General features: G+C 46.7%; 1 protein-coding gene across 2 annotated transcripts in view; it reads left to right on the plus strand.

Annotated features, from left to right (window-relative positions):
- Pitpnc1 (phosphatidylinositol transfer protein cytoplasmic 1) overlaps positions 1-22,252 on the plus strand; it is a 271,966-nt gene that overhangs the window by 133,204 nt on the left and 116,510 nt on the right. For both annotated transcript variants that reach the window (XM_038326594.1, XM_038326595.1), the window contains exons 2-4: positions 2,391-2,539; positions 19,031-19,119; positions 19,881-19,888. In XM_038326594.1, coding sequence (XP_038182522.1) covers positions 2,391-2,539; positions 19,031-19,119; positions 19,881-19,888 — 246 coding nt within the window. The remainder of the gene's footprint in view (positions 1-2,390; positions 2,540-19,030; positions 19,120-19,880; positions 19,889-22,252) is intronic.

Below are 22,252 nucleotides of genomic sequence, written 5' to 3' on the forward strand. Positions count from 1 at the left end.
TCTGCCCTGGGCCCCATCTGTGGCTTCTCAAGGCCACCCACTCCTCAAAGATTCTTTCCTATCCTTGCTTGTCTCTGCGCTGGGTTAAAGCCTATCCCAGTGGCATCTTTTAAAATATGATCCCACCAAGAGATTTCAAGATCTGAACTCTAAGAGGGGGAAACACTTCAACCTAGAACACACCTTAAGTGGCTTCAGTATCAACACGTCATTCCTTTTTGTGGCTGAGTAATATTCCGCTGTCTGTGACCATCGGGTTTTTAAACAGCACGCATGAGCGGTTGCCGTTGACATCCGCACCCGCTGAGTGGCAGAGCACCGGCCTCAGCTCATGTAAGGTGGACAGTTGATCTCGCGGGTGTCGCTTTGTCCTTGCAGGACATCCTTGTTAGTTTTTCCGGAACAAAAAGTAGAAGCTGTACTGGACACAGGGGAAGCCAGGTCAAGCCTCTGATTCTCTGATTTGTTTTAAAAATGGACCGAGCTCCCAGCTTCCTCTGTCCTCTCCCCGCTCTTATCTTACGCCTTCCCTCCCCACAAGTTCACAAACACACATTAAAAGCATTTTAAACACGGACTCGTTCTGGATAGGACCGCGGCCAGATAGGAAGCATAGCCCTTGGAGTAGATCCAGCCAATAGCCTGGTTCGTTGTCATGGTTACTGGGCCTGGTCCCTTGAGCTGGCTGCAGACTGGAGCCTGTTCGGAGCATCTTCACACTCCCTGCCTCAGCATGAAGCAGGGTACCTTGCGACAGGAGACCTCTGAGCTCTGGTGCTGACTTGAATATTTCAGTTGCCTCTAAGGTTAACATAGATTCCTCTCTATTGCACACAGACGGGGACTGTGCATCCCTGCTAGCCAGGACCCTTTTAGGAGCAACTGGGCATCCTCATTAGCTTGCCCCAAGATTCAGGTCTTGGCGGTGGTGACTTTGTGTGCTGGCTCACACCGAGTGTGTAAAGAAGACCACAGCAGAGTCCTGACCCAAGCAGAAATACCCTTGTGCAAAAGTTATACCTCTCTCCCCTCCTACACACACAGTGTGGCACCAAATTCATTTTGCCACCTTGGAAGTCCACCAGGGAAGAAACACCTGCTGGTTTGGGGTTAGCTTTTTGTTTATTTGTTTTATTTCTGTTTGAATTGTTATTTTTGCTTCTTTTTTTTGTTTAATGTACTAAATTTTTGTTGTGTGTGGGTAACTGCCGTCGCACATGCGTAGGGGCCAGAGAACAGCTTCATGAGCCAGTTCTCTCCTTTACCAAGTGGGTTTCAGGGACCAAGCTCAGGTCATCAGGCATGGTGGCAAGTGCCGTGTTCTACTGAACTGGGCCATCTCACAGCCTCAGACTCGGAGAGAGGCAGGAAAAGAGAGTTGGACAGCTTGGGGGTGAAGATAATAAAGACAGCGTTTCGGTCCCGGATTGCTCCAGGACCCCTCTGTAGGGCCGACTCGTGGCTTTTGAACTCTGGAAGACCCCACACTGTTAGTACGTTTGGTTGAAAATGATACCAAAGAAGTTCCTCAGCATGGCACTGGCTCCTCGAACCGAGTCGTGGGACATGGAGATTTGGAGCTTTGTAAGCATCTAGGGGCCTTAGTGTTAGTGGCTCATGTGAATGCCTGCGACAGGATTATCAAGAGTTCCAGGCCAGTGTGGGCTTGGCAGAGACTCTGTCTCAGAAACGATTATTCTTGCCAGGCGTGAATGAAGCCCTAGGTTCAGTCCCCAGCATTGAATAAAACTGGGTTGGTGGTACTTACCTGTAACCCCAGGACCCGGGAGTTCTCAGTGGCAGAAGGAGCAGAAGTGTAATGCCATCCCTGGCTACATTGTGAGTTCAAGGCCAGCTTGTGCTTCATAAAATCTGTCTCACAACCAAAACAAGACTAAGTTGGATTGGGTGTGACAAAAACCAACCTTTCTCACGATCCTGTCTAGCCACCTGTGAGAACTGCTATTCTAGGCGGGAGCAGATGCAGGTGACAGTTAATCCCTGTGCCCAGCAATGCTGCCAATTAGCTAGAAAGCCAGGACAGAAATAATACACCCTAGGCTGCCTTTGGCCAAGCCAAATAGAACACCGACTGCCTTTAACCCTGTATGGCCAGACCGCTCTCAGCATGGGCCTGAGCCCCACGGGGCACTTGGTATGCCCACTCACATTCTTCCCAGGAACGTGCTGCTCCTGCCTCCAGCTCGCCTCCAATTCTCTGCCAAGCTCCAAGGACAGTCACCTTAGACCCAAGTGGCTGCTGGCTTTTCTAAGCAGAAGGTGGATGTGATTAGCGGCTGGGCATCCTGTCGGTGGAGGACAGTGTGGGGATTTGTCAGAGGCAAGCTGGGGCTGACCTCTCTGTCTCCCCTTCTCTGTTTGCTTTGCAGTACAAAATCGGACAGCTGTATATGATCAGCAAGCACAGTCATGAGCAGAGTGACCGGGGCGAAGGAGTGGAGGTCGTGCAGAATGAGCCTTTCGAGGACCCTCACCACGGCAATGGGCAGTTCACTGAGAAGCGAGTGTATCTCAACAGGTGAGTCCCTCCTGTCTGGCGCTACCCTGACAGCCACCGTTATTACTGCTTCAAAACCAGAATCATCCATCAAGAGAATGTGAATCTTCTCTTGAAGCTACCTTGGATGACGTAAGATGAAATCTGATCTATCCCGAGGTCAGTGTTAACCAGGAAGAGGAAATGACTGTGGCTTGACATAGTTGGGGATCCAGCAGCCCCCGTGGCTATGGGTCTTGCTTAATAGGTTTTCCACGTACTGTCCGATGTCCCTGGGAGTTCCCAGAGAACTAATGGTGGCTAAGGTGGCTTCCATTTCCCTAAGGGACCCACCCTTCCTGTGGTCTTTATTCTACTTTTGGGTATATTATAAACCAACACTAACCCAGGCTATGCTTTCTGCTTTGCAAAACGTATTTTTTTATATCTTCTGTTTCCTTACTGTCAATAACATAACTGTTTGGGGCTTGTCCAGTCCTTTCCCTGTTCTGTATTCCCATCCAGCTGTTGCTTTTCTGTTAATATTCTCTGGGTCAGAATATTTATAGTGACAGGTTAGGGATGTGTGCAATGCAAGCAGGAAAGCCCTAGAGTTCGGATCTCCAGCCCAGCATGTACCTGTGAGCCCAGTGTTGGGAGACAGAGATAGGATTGTTCCAGGATCTCATTGGCCAGCCAGTCTGGCCAGATCAGTGTGCTCCCGGTTGCTCCGGGTTCAATGAGAGACTCCACATTCAGAAACTAGACAGAGAGTGGATAAGGATGATGCCCAACGTTGACTTCTTGCCTCCATGTAACACACGCAAACTCAAATATTTGTGGTTGTGTATGAAATATATTTTTATTGAAATTAACTGCTCAACAAACAAGCCTTGTATTAGCCTTTCCACAGTATATTTACACACACAAACACACGCACACGCACGCACGGACCTGCCACTGCTGTACCCTCTGGCTCATTTGTGACTCTGGAGAAGCATTTCCGACACACCAACTGGACAACTCCGCTTACTCCCTGGCCTCCCCGTGAAGGTTGCCCTGTCCTCAGTGCCTTGAATGTGGTCATTTACTTCGGGGTGGTGGTGGGGAACATATTTAGACACATCACTCTCCCAAAGGCTGAAGTAGACTATGCAGACAGAAGAAGAGATTTCCACTCCCTTCAGCAGAGTGTGTGGAGGTCTTCCAATCCAATACCTTGACAGCAAAGGCCTTGGGCTGATCAACCAAATACGCTTTCAACTGCCCAGGGATACAGTGCCTGGGATTCTTGAGTCATGCTGAAATGCAGGTGAGATGGGCCCCACTCATCTGTTAGAAGCTGCAGGTTCCCGTGGTTTAGAAGCAGTTCAGGCCCCAGCCAAATGTTTATCTGCCAAAGTCACTGGGCCCTGGGTATGGCTAGAGATAGATCATCTGCTCTGGTCTTCTCAGTGTGGAGGGTGTCAAGCACACAGGAGCGGGTGCCCCTCAGGCATCAGCTCCAAGGAGCAGGGAGACATGTAGGACAGTCGGGAAAATAGAAACTGGAAAATTCCATTTCTCAGCTACAGTTGCATTCGCTTAAGTGATTGCCTGGGGACTGTTCCCTAAGTACCCATCCAGAGCAAGGTTAGAAACTTTATAACTTTTGCTGAAACAGAAGATGTCTCCAGCTGTCTGTCATGTCTGTTTTCTCTATCTGAATATATGGTATTTATTTTAAAGGAGTCATAAACACAGTGAGAGGGAAATGCGTTATAAATAGACTATGCGCACTTCCAGTAATAGTAACTGGAAAGATTAGTGTTCACCCTCCCCCACTTCCTATGACAAACACAGGATGAAATATAACAATATAAAGCTGAGCTTAAAACAAAGAAAGGGAAATCCTTAGGTCCTGGAGTCAGAAGGAAGCCTGAACCAGAATGGGAAAAAGACCAGCGAGCGAATGTCATGGAACCTGAGCGAGACATGAGGACCACTGTAACCCTGATATCTGGGGGTAGGGGTTTTGGACCCATACCGGGACAGGACATTTGGCCTCAGGCCTACACACATGGGGAGGAACTGCGAGTCAACCGCACCTACTGGTTCATGACAGACTGAGACGCTCAAACTGAAGAGATGGCTCGGGGTTAAAAGCGCATCATAGTTTGGCCCCCAGCACCCACGTCAGGTGTGGTTCACGGCCACTTGTAACTCCAGCCCCAGGGTGTCAGTGCCCTCATGGACATATATAAACACACACACTTAAAATAACAATTAAAGTGCTTTAAAAAGAAAGGACAACTAACAGATACTTCCACAAGGTTCAAATTGAAGAAGAGCATATAGAAGAAATTGGTAAACCCCCCACGCAAGGCTGACTGTGCACAGAATGCTGTACAGGCACGGACATTGACTCGTTGTGTTTATCTTTGTAGCATCAAAGCAATAGACAACAATAATAGAAGATTAAAGGGTACTTATTATAATTAAGGAAATGCTTCAAGATGCTAATATACTTTAGGGGTTGAAGAGAGATGTTGATTTTTATCTGACACTGTGGGAAGGTACTAGTTAGTGCAGTAAAACAAGAGAGTGGGGCTGGGGATGACTCTCAATGATAGTGTGCTTGCCTGGTGCGATGGTTCATTTTGTCAACTTGACATAGTCTAGAATCTCTTGGGAAGAGACTCTCAAAGAGACTCTTGGGCTGGTCTGAGGGCGTGTCTGTGGGGCGTCTGAGGGCGTTTCTATGGGTGCTGTCTTCATATGTTAATTGATGTGGGAAGACCCAGCTCACTCTGGAAAGCATCCTTCCCAAGGCAGGGGATCCTGGGCTGTGGAAGAGTGGAGAGCTGAGAGCAAGCTTGCACAATTCCTTCTCTGCTCTTGTCTGTGGGCACGACTCGCTATTTCACGTTCCTGCCACCTGGATGCCTCCCATCATGATGGGCTGTTACCTGAGCTATGCTCACCCCTTTCCCCTTCAGCTGCGTGTATCAGGGTGTTCTGTTACAACAACAGAGAGTAAACCAGGGCAGCTGGCAGGCATCGCACACGCACACACATGCATGCGTACCATAGATAAAAAAGGAAAAAAAACCCTAAACTATCAGTTATAAATAGAATCAATTAATGGGAATTAAAGATGTTGCACGTAGTTATTAAGATCAACATAAGAAATCAGTAAGGTGGCTGTGTAAATTCACACACAAGAACCGATAGCATCACCATGTTTATCATGCCACACACTGTTATAATGGAAGCCCACCACCCAGCTAGCTTTACCCGAAATAATTACATGGAAACTGTATTCTTTTAAAACACTGCTTGGCCCATTAGCTCTAGCCTCTTATTGGCTAACTCTTACTCTTGCTTTTACCCATATTTAGTAATCTGTGTAGCACCACAAGGTGGTGTCTTACCAGGAGAGATCTTAACCTGCGTCTGTCTCGGAGAGGAGAGGCATGGTGTCTGCCTGAGGCGTCTGCCTCACTCTGCTTTCTTTCTCCCACAATTTTGTACTCTGCCTACCTAATTTTCTGTCCTATCAAAGGGCCAAGGCAGTTTCTTTATTAGCCAAAGAAAGTAACACATAAACAGATGACCCTCCTCCATAAACACATTACGCGTGTGGTTCATAGACCGGAAGAATAGCTGCAAGAACTTAATTTTGAAAAAAAAAAATCCATTCGCAGTAGAAAAAGAAACTTGGAGGTACTTGGTTACAAATCACTTCGTTATAATTGTGTAGACTTTGGAAAACTAAATGAGGCGTGGGTTTGGAATGGGAATGACCCCACACTTTGGGGTTGGGGCAGGAGGTTAGAGAGACACTAGTGAGCATCTACTACTCACTGTACGATGCTGTACCGATTGCATTTTCAGTCAGTAATACTGCCAGACCTCCAGTTCATGGCATACATGTAAAAATAAATTACAGATCAGTGACATCCCCAAATGTGGAAAAAGTGGAGGAAATTATTGATAAACGTCCCTTATTATTAGCAGAGTGGGATAGGCCTGATAAGACATCAGGACATGAACAGATGATAATGTTTTTATATAACAAGTTCTGGCACCTAAATAAATAGAAGCTCTTTCAAATAAAATTTCTAAAAGTGTGTGTGTGTGTGTGTTCCTGTATGTGTGTGCAAATGCATGCAGTTCCCATGGATTCCAGAAGGGGGCATCAGATTCAGATTCCTGGAGTTAAAGGTGGTTTTGAACTGCTTAATGTGGGTGCTGGGAACTAGCCTTGAGTTCTCTGCATGAGCACTGTGCATTTCTGACCTCAGAGCCATCTCTCCAGCCATAGTTTCTTTTTAAATCAACAACTAGGGGCTGGAGAGATGGCTCAATGGTTAAGAGCACTGGCAGCTCTTCCAGAGGACCCCGGTTCAATTCCCAGCACCCACATGGCAGCTCACAACTCTTTGTAACTTGTTCCAGGGGATCCACCCAACACTCTCATATAGACAAAACTCCAACGCAAGGAAATAAAAATAAATAAATCATTTAAATTAACAGCAAAAATAACCAAACAATCCATTCGAACCTTGAGAAGGGGGTTGGAAATGCGACTCAGAGACGAGGAAGTGGGAACAGTACAAACATGGAAAGGCTCACCTCATCGGGAGGCAAGAAAACAGATTAAAACAAGGACATCTCTTCCCACACTCATCAGAGTGACAAAAATTAAATCTGATGCGTCTAGGGATTATCAAGGATGTGAGAAAACAACTCCCTTCCAGTGCTGGAAGGAGCTGCAAGCCGAAATCACCTCTCTACAGAACCATTGGCAGTAATGGGGAAAGTTGGAAATGCTTACGCCTCCCATTTACCATTCTACCTCAGGGTGGAACCTCACAGAATTACTGCGTTGCGCCCAAGAGACAGGCACCATGCAATCCATTCTGTCACTGACTGCAATGGAAAAAAACCTAAGACAATCCAGATGTCTTCAGTGGGAATACCTTTGCGTTATAGTCGCATGATGGAAGGGTTCCACTGTGGTTTAGCTTAATGAAACAGATTTACTTTGGCAAATTTCATAAAGTGAAAACTTTCATAAAGGCAAGCTATAGGAAAAGAACAGCAGAGAAGAAAATGTCTGGCTAAATATCAAGATGGTAGCCTTATCATTATTTTGAGAAATCCACAGCTAGGAAGGATTATGAGTCTAAAATTCTCAGTGAGAAGCTTCAGTCAGAAAAGCTTGTGACTTGTAATGAAGCATCGTCTTCCGAGATTAAATAGGGACATGTAACTGTTTTATCTTTGGATGCCCAAATGCCATCTATATGGAACGTGATGAAGGGCTAGGGAGGTAGCTCAGTTAGTATAGGCATCAGGAATGCAAGCCTGATGAGCCAGGTTTGATCCTGAGGTAACCAGCTTTAAGGGGGGGGGGAGGGAGGGAGGGAGAGAGAGAGAGAGAGAGAGAGAGAGCGCTCCAAAGAAAGGGGAATCATTCAGGAGCTCATGGGCTGGCTGGCCTGGAGTTTGTAATGCAGCACAGAAATGAGAGAGGCCCTGCCTTCATACGGTGGCACGTGAGAACCGACTCCCAAATGCTGACTTTCCCATTCACGACACTGTACTCACACATGTGTACACACTCACACACGTGTACCACACTCAACACAGTAAATAAGCAGGAAGAATTGGAGGAAGGATAGTAGCTTTTGAATGTTATATCTGAAAATAAAGCAGTGATTTGGGCTGATAATTCAGTATGAAGCAATCATGCCTAGGTATACACACATAAAATAATGATTGTGTCTGCACATTTATACATGTCTATAATATAGAGTTGTGGACATTGCCATTGGGCAGCATCCATAAAAAGTAAAGTATGACTGTCTACCACGTGTATCTGCCTACCTTGCTTAATTTTCCACCAGCCAGAACACACCTCAGCTGCTTTGGTCTGTTCCTCAATGGTGTATTTAAAAATGGAGCTAGACACCGGTGTGTGTCACAAAGGCTGTTGAAAGAACTAGGAACCCCAAAGAAGTGAAGGTTGAATGAAATGAGGGACAGGCTAAACTAGGGGTGTGTCCCGGGGCTTAGATGGGCAAGAATTAGCTCTTCATGTATGCTGCAAACCCAACATGACCAACGCCCGTGACTGGGGATGGCAAGAAAGAGACGTTTGCTCAGTTGGTGGGAGAAATTTCCAGACATGCCAACCATGTGATCATGCAGCCCATTGTCTGTGAGTCGGTTATGTCTACATGTGGGCCAACCATCACATGGTGGATTCACTTGGACAGCCTAGGGTAGACTTCAGTACGTTCTTTTTATTTATATGAATAAATTATTTATTTTTATGTGCATTGTTATCTCAACACCAAAGAGGCTGGCACAGGAGAATTGAAAGTTCAAGTCCAGCCTGGGCTATTTAGTGAGACCCCGTCTCAAAAGAAATTCACGTATGACAGAAGCATGAATTAGTAAGATGGATTCCCATAATCACAAAAGAAAATCAAACCCATTGCTTTGTAATCACATGCAGCCTAGATCTAGTCCAGGTTGACCTATGGCCTTCGTGCAGAAGTCACAGGATTGTCATGTCACATCGAATGTCATTCTCTTTTCTAATGTCATTCACCCATGTGTTGGAATCTTACAAATGCAAGTAAGTGTGCATCTTTGGGAGGAATCCCCTTGGGGTTAAGGCTTGGTCCTTGTCTTGCACTCCAGGGAGGGTCCCAGGCTGGCTGGACCCAGCATTTGTGAGTCTGATTGATCTCTTGCGGCTGTCTTGAGAGAGTTGATCTTAAAGGGTAGAGTGGCACTGGTGTCCGTGTCCTCATTACGTGGCGTGTCCTATGAACCTAAATTAACGACAGGCTCCCTGGCAACAGTCTATATGGGTTTGGAAACCTATTTCTTGCCCGGTGAAACCATGAGCAGTTCTGGCTATATCAGAACCTGTGTAACCAAGGCCTACTCTTCTACGAATGTAGAAAAGAAGGAAATTGCTCAAAGAGGAGATAGATTAGGCCATAATTGTTATTACCAAGCAAATCTCAGACATTCATCTCGCAGGGAGTAGTGCACTTTGGCTTGTGTGTAAGGTATCTGTGGGGATAAGTGGAAGACTAGGCAGAAAGGCAACTCGAGGCTCTGAGCGACTGTTCATAGCCACCAGCAAAAGAAACAAAGTCTGTTGTAAGGAGAAAGAGCACTTGGTGGATGCATGTCAGGGAAGCACAGGATTTTCTAGAGCCATATGAAAGGGCAGAAATCAAGGCAGCTTCAGAATGGACCAAGCACCCAGGGTGACAGTGGCCTTTGAGCAGAACCCAAGGCCTACTCTACCCCTGCTTCCTACCCCACCCCTGCTGCCTCCAGCCACCACTACCACCGTTGCTATGGGTGGCCTCCAACGGTTCCACCGTTCTGTCCCATGTTCCATACCCCAAACATTGTCATGTGCAGACTGTAGGTTAGCTGGCTGGCTCAACACAGAATCATTTGATAATGACATAAAATAGAAGGAGCCATTGAGGGGTAGGAAGAAGCCTAAAAGGAGGGTGGGGAAAATAGCATCAGAGGAAGACAGACAACATGTGAAACTCCTTTGAGAATCTCAGTTTAAGGGTGTGTGTGTGTGTGCACATGTGTGTGTGAGGGAAGGGTGGAGGGAGGGAGAGAGAGAGGGAAGACTCTTTGGGAATAAAGAGGAAGCAGAAAAACAATCAGGCGGGAGGCTTAGAGAGAGGGCCAACGATATATATATGAGTACAAAAATGTCACAATGAGACTTGTTATTTTTTACACTCACTAAAATTCCCCAACACACGCATGCCATTGTGTCCCTAGATCTAACCCTGACAACCAGCATGTAGGAAGAGAAATTTCCAAAGTGGCCGCAGTCCAACATAGTTGAGCCACTTTATGGCCTATAAGGATGCCACTTTCTCCACACAATCAATTGTCGACATTTGCTGTTTTCAAGACAAGGTTTCTCTGTGTGGCTGTCCTGGAACTCACCCTGTAGACCAGGCTGGCTTCAGACTCATAGCGATCCGCCTGTCTCTGCCTCCAGCATGCTGGGGGATTAAAGCCGTGGGACACCACCGGCTAAATTCACTTCTTAGCAGGCATTTCGTCACAGCAGCGAGGTCCATCCCTAGCTTGACCCAGCTTTTCCTTTGACTTTCTTCAGCATATCTCCCCACAGCTGGCCAGAAGTGGAGAGAAGGGAGCCAAAGAACGGATTGGCACCCCAGGAAAGGAGGACTCTATTTTTAGGCCTCTTTTTCCGCCATGACATGTGCTCTTCACCATCATGGCTGTGGGATTAATTAGGCCATTCTGGCATCTGTCAGTCAGGAGGATCACCAGCTTCCAGTGAGGATCCCATTGCCTGTTTGACGAGATGTGCATGAAGACAGCCCTGTTCTTTCTGCCACCTGGCCCTCACCTCCCGCCACAATCTCCGCCAGCCTCTGGTGACTTTTGTAGGGGAGGGCAAAGCTTCTGGAAGTCCTGATTTTTTTTCTCATCCAGAGTGCAGTGTCACCATCTGGTCCCCTTTCTTAGTAGTGATTCTTGAGGCCATGGCTTAGGTCTCTCTTTCCCATTTCCCATTTCTGTGCTCCAACCTCTTCCGGAACTGCTGAGCCAACTGATGGCCCCCTCCCAGTTCATCTCCAGTGTCAGCTCTGTGCCCAAGGCTCACATGGCTTGGCGAGAGCCCACTGTCCCGACAAGAGGTGATAGAGAAAACGTCCGACTCATAGGTCAAGACCTAATTGCCCATCCCTGTGGGTTTTCAGAGAATCTTCATGGCCGTTATTGACGTCTAGGTACACAGAGAAGATCTCATTCATTAAAAAATATTTTCGGGGACTGAAGAGATGGCTCATGGGTAACAGAGTTTGTTATAGGGCCTGAATTTAGGTTCCAGCATCCCTTTTAAAAGCTAGATATGGCTGGGTATCCCTATAACTCTAAAAGTGTTGGCAACTGAAACAGGAGGATTGCTGGGAGTTACTGGCTGAAGCCAAGCTGCAAGTTCAGTGGGAGACACTGTCTCAAGGTATAAGGTGGAGAGTGATAGAAGAGAATACTCAACATCCTCCTCTGGCTCCCACACATGTGTGTACATACATGTATGTACACACATGTGCACATATACCATGCTCACAAATAAGTAAATTAATATCTTGGGATCTGGAGATGTAGCTCATTGTTAAAACTTCTCACATATCATGCCAAGATCCTGGGCTCAACTCCAGCACTGCAAACCCACATGCACGTATTCACACGCACACATACACATGCATATATACACATGCATGTACACATGCACATGGTAATCACTACCATTCTAGATGCTAGAGATGCAACTAATGAACAAAAGAAAGGTCCCTGCCCTGGTGGGAATCACATTCCAGGGAGTGACAGAGAGTGCACTGCACATATAATAGATCAGAATATTATTTTAGATGCTATGCTTTATATATTACGTATAAATAATTATATTGCATGATCGGTATAGGGAGTGTATACCTAGATGCAGCATACATATGTGTATTTACATATATGGAAAGCTAGAGAAAGAAAGCTATGGGAAATGCTATTGTATGTGGGAGACTTCCTCCTTACCTGCCTTTTAGCACCTGCTACTTCTTTCTTTCCCCATCTCAATACTTTAGAACATGCCAGAAGTACTGCTATTGTCTACCCTCCATCACCTCCATCCATGCCAACTTCTCCCATGATGTCCTAGCAGGCGTGGGGCCAGGAGACTTTCCACCTTGGATTTGTCTAACCCTTGATGCTGCTGATGTGTGCAGTTGGCTCATTATATCCACCAGCCTGCTGGTGACATGGCCTCATGCTGTTCCAGCAGAGGCTTCCAAAAGCCTGCACCAGGCCTTGCCCTTTTCCTACATCCAGTGCAAAAACTCACTGAGGTGAGGGTGGTGTCTGCGTTCAAGTTCAGGGCAGTGAGATCGTGCCCAGTTTCTGCTTGTGAAGTCAAGGCAGCCCTGCCTCCTACGAGGGACAGAGCTCTGGTCTGCAAACTCTGCCTGTCTGTGTTGTCAGATAACCAGCACAGTGGAAGCACACATTAGGGCCAGGGATATGGCTAGCGGGGTCAAGCACTTGCGGAGACCCTGAACACATGTAAAAGCCAGATACAGTAGCAGGCTTGTCTGTAACCCTAACCCTGTTAGGGAAATGTGGGAGGCAGGGACAGACTCTAGTCTGGTGTACTCGGCAGGGAAGAAGAGAGGAAGGGAATATGCCGCGGAACAGTCCTTCTGTACACTCTGAAGACGTGTTGCTCTTGTATTAATAAAAAGCTGATTGGCTCTTTATTAATGGCTAAACAGGATTTTGCGGCCAGACAGAATGCTGTGGAGAAGGGGGGAGGAGTCAGGAGAGGAAGCCTGAGCTGCAGAGCGAGCAGGATGGGAAGTACATAGATGAGGTGGACGAGTCTCGGGGGCAGCACAGAGATGAATCGCAATGAGTTCATTTGGGTTACAAGAGATAGCTAAAAAGAAGCCTAAGCTATCAATCAAGCATTTATAATTAATAATAAATCTCCGTGTGGTTATTTGGGAACTGACTGGTGGGACAGAAAAGTCTGCCTACAGGAATAGGTCAGGCTAGAGAAGAAACAGAGGAACCTGGCTGTCCAAGTAGAGAAGAGCTGCCAGTTATCAGCTGCTAATTGTCAGCAGCTAAGTGTCAGCACAAAGAGGAAGCAGAAGGTCAGAGTCCTGTTTAAAACGTGCCCCTCTCATGGTTTCTGCATAACCATGGTGCAGAAAGTGACAGGGGACGTGTGTGACCCTGAGAAGTTTCTCACCAGAGCTTTCCCCGTGAATGTCCAAGTCCCAGAATTCCAGTTAAGACTGTCCAATTTTTGACCCTGGTTGAAAAAGTAAAATGAGATTCCATTTAGACTACATATGGCCCAATGGTGTTCATTGTTCATCGGGCCTGAAAAAATCTTGAGTGAACATTCACTTTAGTTGAAATTGTATGCCAGGGTGGCTTTCAGATAATCTGGATTGGAAATTGCCAGAAGTTTCTCATGGAGGGACAGTAAACACCCTTCACCTGAGGCTGGTTCTAAACCCATATAATGATCAGGGTAGCTGTGACTTAGGTTCCGTGGGGACTGGGGGAGATAATGGTGCCAGGCCCTGCAGTTTGCCCAGGTCTAAAGAATTGATCCTGATGTATAGAGATGCCAGTGCTCAACAAATGGCCCTGGGTGAGCTAGGGCAAGATGGCTGGCTACCTGGCTATGTCATTGATGTATGCGTAAGAGTAAGAAATCGGGCATTTTGGGGGCTGGAGAGAGAGCGCAGTTGGTAAAGTACTTGAGCACCTAAGTTTGATCCCCAGAACTCACATTTTAAAAAAAATAAAGAATTTGGACAGATGGCTTAGTGGTTAAGGGCACTTGTTGCTATTGCGGAAGACCTGGGTTCAATTCCCAGCACCCACATGGTGATACACAACCATTCATAACTCCTTTTCCAGAGGATTCAGTGTCCTCTTCTGACCTCTGCAAGCACCAAGCATGCATGTGATATACAGACATAAATTCAGATAAAACACACATAAAATAAATAAATCTAAAAATGAAAACAGCTGGGCGTGGTGGTGCAGTTATAACCCCACTGTTGGGAAGTGGGAGGAAGTAGATTCCTGGGGAGAATCCTGGGACTCGCTGGTCAGCCATAATGGGCAATTTTAAAAGTTCAAAAGAGAGACTCTGTCTCCAGAAAGGTGAGCAGTACCAAAGGAAGGACACCCCAAGTGTTCTCTGGCTTCCACACACATAGGTATATACATGTGTGTGTGTGTGTGTGCGCGCGCGCGCGCGCGCATGCGTGCGCACACATTGGGAGGGAATGTTGATGTCTGACAGGAATGTGGTGCTCTGAGGACTGAATCAGATGTGAGGTCACTCACACTATCACGGTTTCACAGCCACAGGCTGTGTTGCTAGGGCCCTATGCTGTTCAGATAGGCCCTTAGGAGGTTCTGTCCTGGCTCATGTGTGGACCAAGGACTTGATTCAGACACTCTGCCTTTCTAGAAATGAGCCCCTTATTTCATATCTGGGAGTGACTTTGAGTGACAGGCTTTCTCTTAGAATTGTGGGCTGTGTGACAGTGTCCATCATTTCAGTGACAGTGTCAGGGACTGACTTAATTCCCTTTTCAGGTCCTGCTAAATCATTGCTGCAGGGACAAATAAATTTCAGTTTCTCAGACTAAAATGATTCAAATCATGATGGGTTCTGGGCAAGCTGGGGGCTGACAGAGGGTCTGGTCTGGTCTGTTAGTGGGCTTACCAGTACTTAAATAGTGTCGTGTTAGTCGGCTCTCCGTCAACATAATCAAATGCCCGAAGTAATGAACTCACAGAGAAGGGGATCATGGTGGCCCACATTGTTAGAGATTCTGGAACATGGCACGGCGGACCAAGCATCCATGGAGGTGGGGACTGCATATATCAGAAGAAACTCACTTCGTGTCCAGGGACGAAAAGAGGAAGAGAGGGCTGGAGTTCCACAGTCATCCTCCCCAAAAGGCTTGCCCCAATAACCTAATTTCCTCTCACCAAACCCCTTTACCAAAAGATCCCGCCTTTTTTCCAATAGCACCACAAGCAGGACCACACCTTTGGGCCTTTGGAGGACACTTGCTGTCTGTCTCATTCCCCCCCCCCCCCCCGGTCCCTGTGGTAAAATACTCTGACAGAAGCAATTTGAGAAAGTGTTTACTCTGGCTTACAGTCCAGAATACAGTTTTTCATGATGAGTGAGTCAAGGCCCCGGGGACTCAAAGCATCTGTCTACATTCCATCCACAAATGTGGAGCAAAAAACTATGAAGGCAAGCTGATGCCACGTAGGGGATGGTGCTGCCCATGGTGGGCATGTCTTCCCACCTCGACTAATGTGATCAAGGTATGCCCAGAGACTGGTTTCCAGGCTAAGTCCAGATTCCTTCAGTTACACTAACCACCTCCAAATTGTGGCACAACTATCTCAGAGATTGTAGCGGATGCCCCCTCCCCACCTTTAACCTGGTGGAAGACTTACACCAGGATCTCTCTTCTTCCTAGACTAAAGGATAGAGCCATGAAATTGTAGCCCTGGCCTTGGCTAAATGATTATTTGTTTTTAGTGCAGCACCATCAACAGACAAATAAAGTCATTGGTTATGCTGCTTTCTGACCTGTATGAATTTTTGGGTGAACATCAAAAAAAAAATTAAAGTTCTTAGACAGGGGAGGGTGTGTGTACACGCCTTTAATCCCAGCACTTGAGAGATAAGAGGCAGGTGAGTCTCTGTGAGTTCGAGGCCAGCCTGTTCTGCAAGTGAGTACCAGGACGGCCAGGGCTGTTATCTGAAGTCTCAGTGAGGATAGGAACTTGTCGGTGGTTTTCTCTTCCTACCCGAAGATGATGGCTACTTAGGATGGAAGTTCTGCTAGGAAGGTTCTAATATGCTTCAAGGGATGAGTTCTGTGGGCTGCCCCAGGGTGCTACATGGGAAGAGCACCCAGGAATGAGGTGAGACACGAAGGGAACATGGATGCACTCCCTACTAGAGGACAGTGGAGAGGGGACTGTGGGACTGAAGGGAGACACATGCATACTTTGCCCAAGCTGAGGAGTTCTTTGCTCAAGCCCTGTTTATTATAAGCATGAGGAAGGATCTCAGTTGGTCGGATGCCTGTCTAACATGCACAAAGCCCTGGCTTCAATCCCGAGCCACACATAAACCCTAGCACTCCAGGTAGAGGTAGGAAAATCAGAAGTTCAAGGCCATCTTGGACTAGATAGTGAGTTCAAGACCAGCCTAGAATATATGAGAATCTATCTTTAAAGAAAAATCAAGACACCAAAATCTGCTTGCCTGGAACTAGACTCTACATGTCCCTCTACTGTCCATTGGCATTGTGCCTGGGCACAAACAGGCAGGAGCCCGAGGACGGCTGGCTCATGTGATTGACAGCAAGCAAGCCAGTGGGATTTCCCAACGCCACATCAACCTCAGTAGCACTCCGCCGTCAGCATCTGATGGGCTCAGTCATCAGCAAAAACTATAAAAAGCCCCTGTCAGTGAGCAGCCGTGCTTTGAGAAATGTGAATGCAAGGTAAATGAGCAGCTTCTGCAGGGACAGTTTTTCAGGAGGGAGAAATGCCGCCCTGGAATGACAAGTGACGCTCAAGGCGTCTCCTGCTCCTTCCTTACAGCTTGCTGGACTGTTGTTGCTCACCCAGCTTTGGGGGAGCATAGGTTTTTGGTTGTTTTTTTTTTTTTTTTTGAAAAAAAAAACCCTCTCGTGTTTAGACCCTGATGCATACATAGCCCAGAACTTTGAGTAAGGTCCAGCAAGCTCTTGAAAATATGCATTTGTCTTTTTCAAAAGTGTTAGGCCTGGATATTCTCAAACATAAAACACCTTGAAAAGACATTCTAGGTATGCAGCAGTTCAGATGCTCTGGTTGACATTTTCTATTCCACGTCAGAGAAAGGGGTTCAGATTGAGGGCTTGCATTAGTCACTTTTCTTCTTGGCATAGAATAAAACGCCGGACAAGTGGTTTAAGGAAGAAAGGAGTTGATCTGGTTTTGCAGGTATAATATGTCACAGTGGAGAAGGCAGGGCAGCAGGAGTGGGCAGCGCGTGGCCGCATGATGTCCACCGTCGGCAGCGAAGAGATGAACACTGCTGTTGTGCTTGGCATTCCCCTTTCAGTCCAGGACCCAGGCTGTGGGATGCTGCCATGCACATTAGGGTTGATCCCCATCCTCAGTTCAGCCTCTCTAGAAACACACATGCACGTGCGCACACACACACACACACACACACACACACACGTAGGTGACTCTGAATACAGTCAGGTTGACAACAAAGATTAAACATCATAGGGCATTGTTAGCTTGATGTTTTCATTTCTTAGTCATACCAGTGTGTGTGTGTGTGTGTGTGTGTATTTGTGCGTGTTTGTGCGCACGTGCGCGCTCATACATGTGGGAGCCAACCTCAGATGTCATTCCTCAAGAGCCCACCAACCAGGCTAGAGTGGCAGGTAGTGCTGGAGAGAACTAAAATCATGATGATGGGGGCTGGAGAGAGAGCCCTTGGTTAAGAGTGCTTGTGCTCTTCCAGAGGACCAGAGTTTGGTTCCCAGCATCCATAGCAGGCTGCTCATAACCACCTCCAACTCTAGCCCCATGGGATCCAATGCCCTCTTCTGGTCTCTGTAGGCAGACAGTCACATCACAGACACACACACACACACAGAAAGAGAGAGAGAGAGAGAGAGAGAGAGAGAGAGAGAGAGAGAGAGAGAGAGAGAGAGAGAGAGAGAGAGAGAGAGAGAGATCTGAAGAAGGTCATGTGAAAACTTATTTTAAGAAATATTACAGGGGTTAATAAGGGAAGCTATGTCCCTATACTGTGCTGTAGGTTTGCCTCTGCAGGAATAAACAAGCCTAATCAGTATTTGGTTGCAAATGACCATCAGACCTTTGCCTTTTGAGAATCTCTTGTCTGCAAATGTTTGACCTTGGCCTTGCTCCAGAAGAATGGCTCAGTCATTGGACTTAGGTGGTCTAAAGCAAAAACATTTTAGCATCTCATGGATATGGGGCCCGAAATCCTAAATCAAGGTGTTGGGAGTGTTGGTTCCTTTGGGCAGTCTGCCAGGAAATGTGGTGTGTGCCTCTCTCAATCCTTGACACTTTGTTGGCATACAGCTTCGTCATTCTCACGGCTGCTGCATGGTCACATGTTCTCTGTATGACTTTGAGTCCTGGGCCCTCTCGAGTCACTAGAGTTAGGGCTTGCCCTAGGTCAAGAGGACTCACATCACCTTCAGCTTCTGTAAAGGCTCTATCTTCAGAGCACTGACTGCTCACCCAAAGGACACAGGTTCAATTCCCAGTACCACAAGACATCCAAGCTGTCTGTTACTCCAGTTTCAGGTGAACTGATGCCCTCTTCTGGGCTTCTCAGGCACTGCACACATGGTACACAGAGATACATGCATGCAGAACACTCATGCCTATGGATTGAGAGAGTATAGGCGTACATCCTAGAAACATTCTTCCTCTGAGCCCAGCTGCCTGTTGCCTTCTGCCTATATTTTGAAAGAACACAAATATGTCTAGGGGGCTGGAGAGATGGCTCAGGGGTTAAGAGTACTGGCTGCTCTTCCAGAGGTCCTGAGTTCAATTCCCAGCAACCACATGGTGGTTCACAACCAACTATAATGAGATCTGGTGCCCTCTTTTGGCTTGCAGGCATACATACAGACAGAACACTGTACATATACATAATAAATAAATCTTTAAAAAAAGAACAGAAATATGTCCAGGAAGCTTGCTACGCCAGAAGATACCACAGAGATGGGGAAGGAATGAGAGCAGAGAGAAGAGGGGGCCCAACAACTCCACTAATGGTATGCCATTGTACCCAGTCAGAGGAAGGCCCTGACAGACTAACTGTCTTCTTTTTTCCCCTCTCTTCTTTTTCAGCAAACTGCCTAGCTGGGCCAGAGCTGTTGTTCCCAAAATATTTTATGTGACCGAGAAGGCTTGGAATTATTACCCCTATACAATCACAGGTAAGTCCTCGGCGCAGGCCAGCCACCTGCAGCAAGTACTGAGCTGGGGCAGAGGTGGAATTTCACTGAGTGAGGGCAGACTGTTCCCACAGGGCCATCTAGAGGTTTTCTAATCCATATTTTCCCCTAAGTTTGTCCACAAGCAAGCCGTTCGCTTTGGCTTGTTTCTATTTTGCTTTGAATTTTTTTCTCTCTCTCTCCTCTCAGAGAATGTGAAAAGTCTTTAATATTACTTCTTCCTCACGCTCTTTTCTGAATACGTATCAGGCCCTCTACCCCCGGTCCAGATTCTCATGGCTGTCCCCCAGCCCTCATCCATGCAGGGTCCCGGGATCCCACCTCGGCCTCTTTGCACGGCCTCTTTGTAATTGTTTTTGAAGAAGAAAAAGAAATAAAAAAAAAAAAAACCTGCTTTCAACTGAAAAGATGTCCTTTGTGGTTAGTGAAATGGTCTACTGTAATTATTAGTCTCTCATTTTGCTTTGACAATGCCAGCACTTGGGTTTTTAATTAGCCGCAAGCCTCTGGGCTAATTGAAGCTTGTCTAACTGACCTGATCTGGCCAACCGCAGGAGTACTGCGAAACATAGAGACTTTCAATATTTACAGAAACCTAATTTTCGAAAGGTTTCTTTAGCTCGTCTTTAATAATTATAACTTGTCTGTAACCGTCAGTCTTGTGGTTTGTGTTCTGTGAAACTGGTCTCATTCAGTTTTTCTCTCTCTTTCTTTCCCTTTGCCATCTGAACGTCTGGGATCAGAATACACAGTAAGTTCATTTAATTTTCCTAAATATTCTGCCTGTCATCTGTGGATTAATTAGAATCTTCACATTTGTCTTATGGATGTAGTCATTTTTTAAAAAGAGAAGTAATTCAGAATTGGAAATATTTAAATGTGTGCTGTTATATAATTTTGCATACATATATATAAAGCAATAAGTTAAGTATTCTTAAATTTTTTTCAAGAATATTAATGTAATTAAAGTGCCTTAATGGTCACTTTACATAATTAACTTTGGTCTGCGATTCTTACATAGCCTGGCTGCTTTCTTGGTGGCCGTTCGCTCTAATAAGGGGATCTCGCAATGCGGTATTAAAGACATTATGGTTTTGGTGGAGGGAGGGGCTTTTATGTGGGGGAGATGCATACACAAATGGCACACTAGTGCCAGAGTGCTCTGTCTCCTTGGCTTGATGAGCTAATTGAATTCCTCCCTGTCCTAGAGACAGACAGACTAACTGCCTTACTTGGCTTCCTGTTGCTGTGATAAAACTCTGACCACGTGCACCTTGGGGCCAGAAAAGGTTTATTTGGTTACACGTCCGGCTCATAGCCCATTATGAAGGACAATAAGGACGGACCCTAGAAGCAGAAACTGATGGAGAGGCCTTGGAAGAATACTGCTTGTTCCTCCTGGCTCTCTCAGTCTGTTTTCTGATACAACTCAGTACTGGCTGCCTAGGGCTGGCGCTGCTCACAGTGGCCTGGGCTTTCCCACATCAATCATTAATCAAAACAATGCCAGAACCCACTGGAGTTGGAGTCCCAGGCATTGTGAGCCACTCATTATGGACGCTAGGGAGCAAATTTGGGTCCTGCAAGAGCGCTCAATCGCTGCACCATCTCCCAGCCCTTTTTCTCTATATATCAGCAAGTGGACTTAGGGGCCTTAGGAATTAATTGGCTTATTTAGTAAAGTGCTGGCCTCAAAAGCATGAGGACTTGAGTTAGATCCCAGCCCCCACTTAGAAGCTGGGTATGACAGTGGGTATGACAGGATTTGGGCAAGGGGAGGGGCGGTGAGGAGCCAGGCAGATTCCTGACACTCATTGACTGTCCGGCCTGACTGAATCGATGAGCTTAGGTTCAGCAAGAGACCTTGTCTCAAAAAATAAGGCAGAGAGGAATCAAGGAAAACACCTAACACCAATCTCTGACCTAGATGCACACACATGAACATCTGTATGCACATGTGCATCCAAACACATACATGCAACTGCACATGCACTCACATAAAAGAGTTGGACTTTGGAGTTGTTTGAATCCTGCTTCTAGTGCTTCCATTTGCCTTCTCTGTAAGCCTTCCTTTTCTTGTTTATAAGTGGGGGAGCATCAGGCAGTGGTGGTGCGCGTCTTTAATCCCAGCACTTGGGAGGCAGAAGTAGACAGATCCCTGATTTCGAGGCCAGCCTGGTCTACAGCGTGAGTTCCAGGACAGCCAGTACTGTCCCACAGAGATACCCTGTCTCAAAAAACAAAACAAAACAAAAAAAAGTGGGGTAGCTCTAGCATTGTCTCACAAAGGTATGGTGATGATTGTGTTGGACAACTTCTTGAAATCTTAGCCTAGGGTGTGATGCATGGTCAGTACTCAGCATGTGTTCAATGCTCCGTGTGGCACTGTAGCAGAAGCCGCCGTCCTTCTAATGGACTCTGCACGGGAACAGAGCTCGGGTCCAGGCCAGGCAGGCTGGGCTCCACTGTGGTCATGGAGGGGCTATCTAGGGAGCGGGTGTTTAATGTTTAATGTTCATCCCACTCTGAAACATTGTGCCTTTTCGTTTGAGGTGAAATCAGTAGTGATGTGGACAAAGAGAGCCGATGATTTCAAACTGCACAGCTCTTTGCCTGAAATCCTAGAGTTAAATCACCTTGATTTGACCCCATGTGTACATATGACATGTGAACATGATAGTTTGTTGTTTTTTTAAAGACAAGGTCTCACTATGTAGCTCTGGCTGGCCTTGAACAGAGATCCACCTGCCTCTACTTTCCTCCCGGAGTGCGCCACCATAGCCGCTCACGATAGATAAATGTGACCGAGGAAGTCAGAATGCTGTGTAGTAGTCCTGTCATTTAAAGAGTGTGTATGCTTTAGTTACTTTTCTCATTGCTGTGATCAAGGAAGGGGACTCAGGAGGGAAAGGTTTATTCGGGTTCACAGTGAGAGGGAATACAGCCCGTCAGGAAGGGGAAGGCTTGACGGCAGGAATACGAGGCAACTTGGTCGAATTGCATCCATGGTCAGAGAGCGGAAAGCAATAAACGCTGGTGGTCAGCTTTCTTCCTCGTTTTTATCCAGTGCAGGACCCCAGCCCGTGGAGTCGAGACACCCACATTCAGGGTGGGT

Source organism: Arvicola amphibius, chromosome 4, assembly GCF_903992535.2.
Source record: "Arvicola amphibius chromosome 4, mArvAmp1.2, whole genome shotgun sequence".
Classification (NCBI taxonomy): Eukaryota; Metazoa; Chordata; class Mammalia; order Rodentia; family Cricetidae; genus Arvicola; species Arvicola amphibius.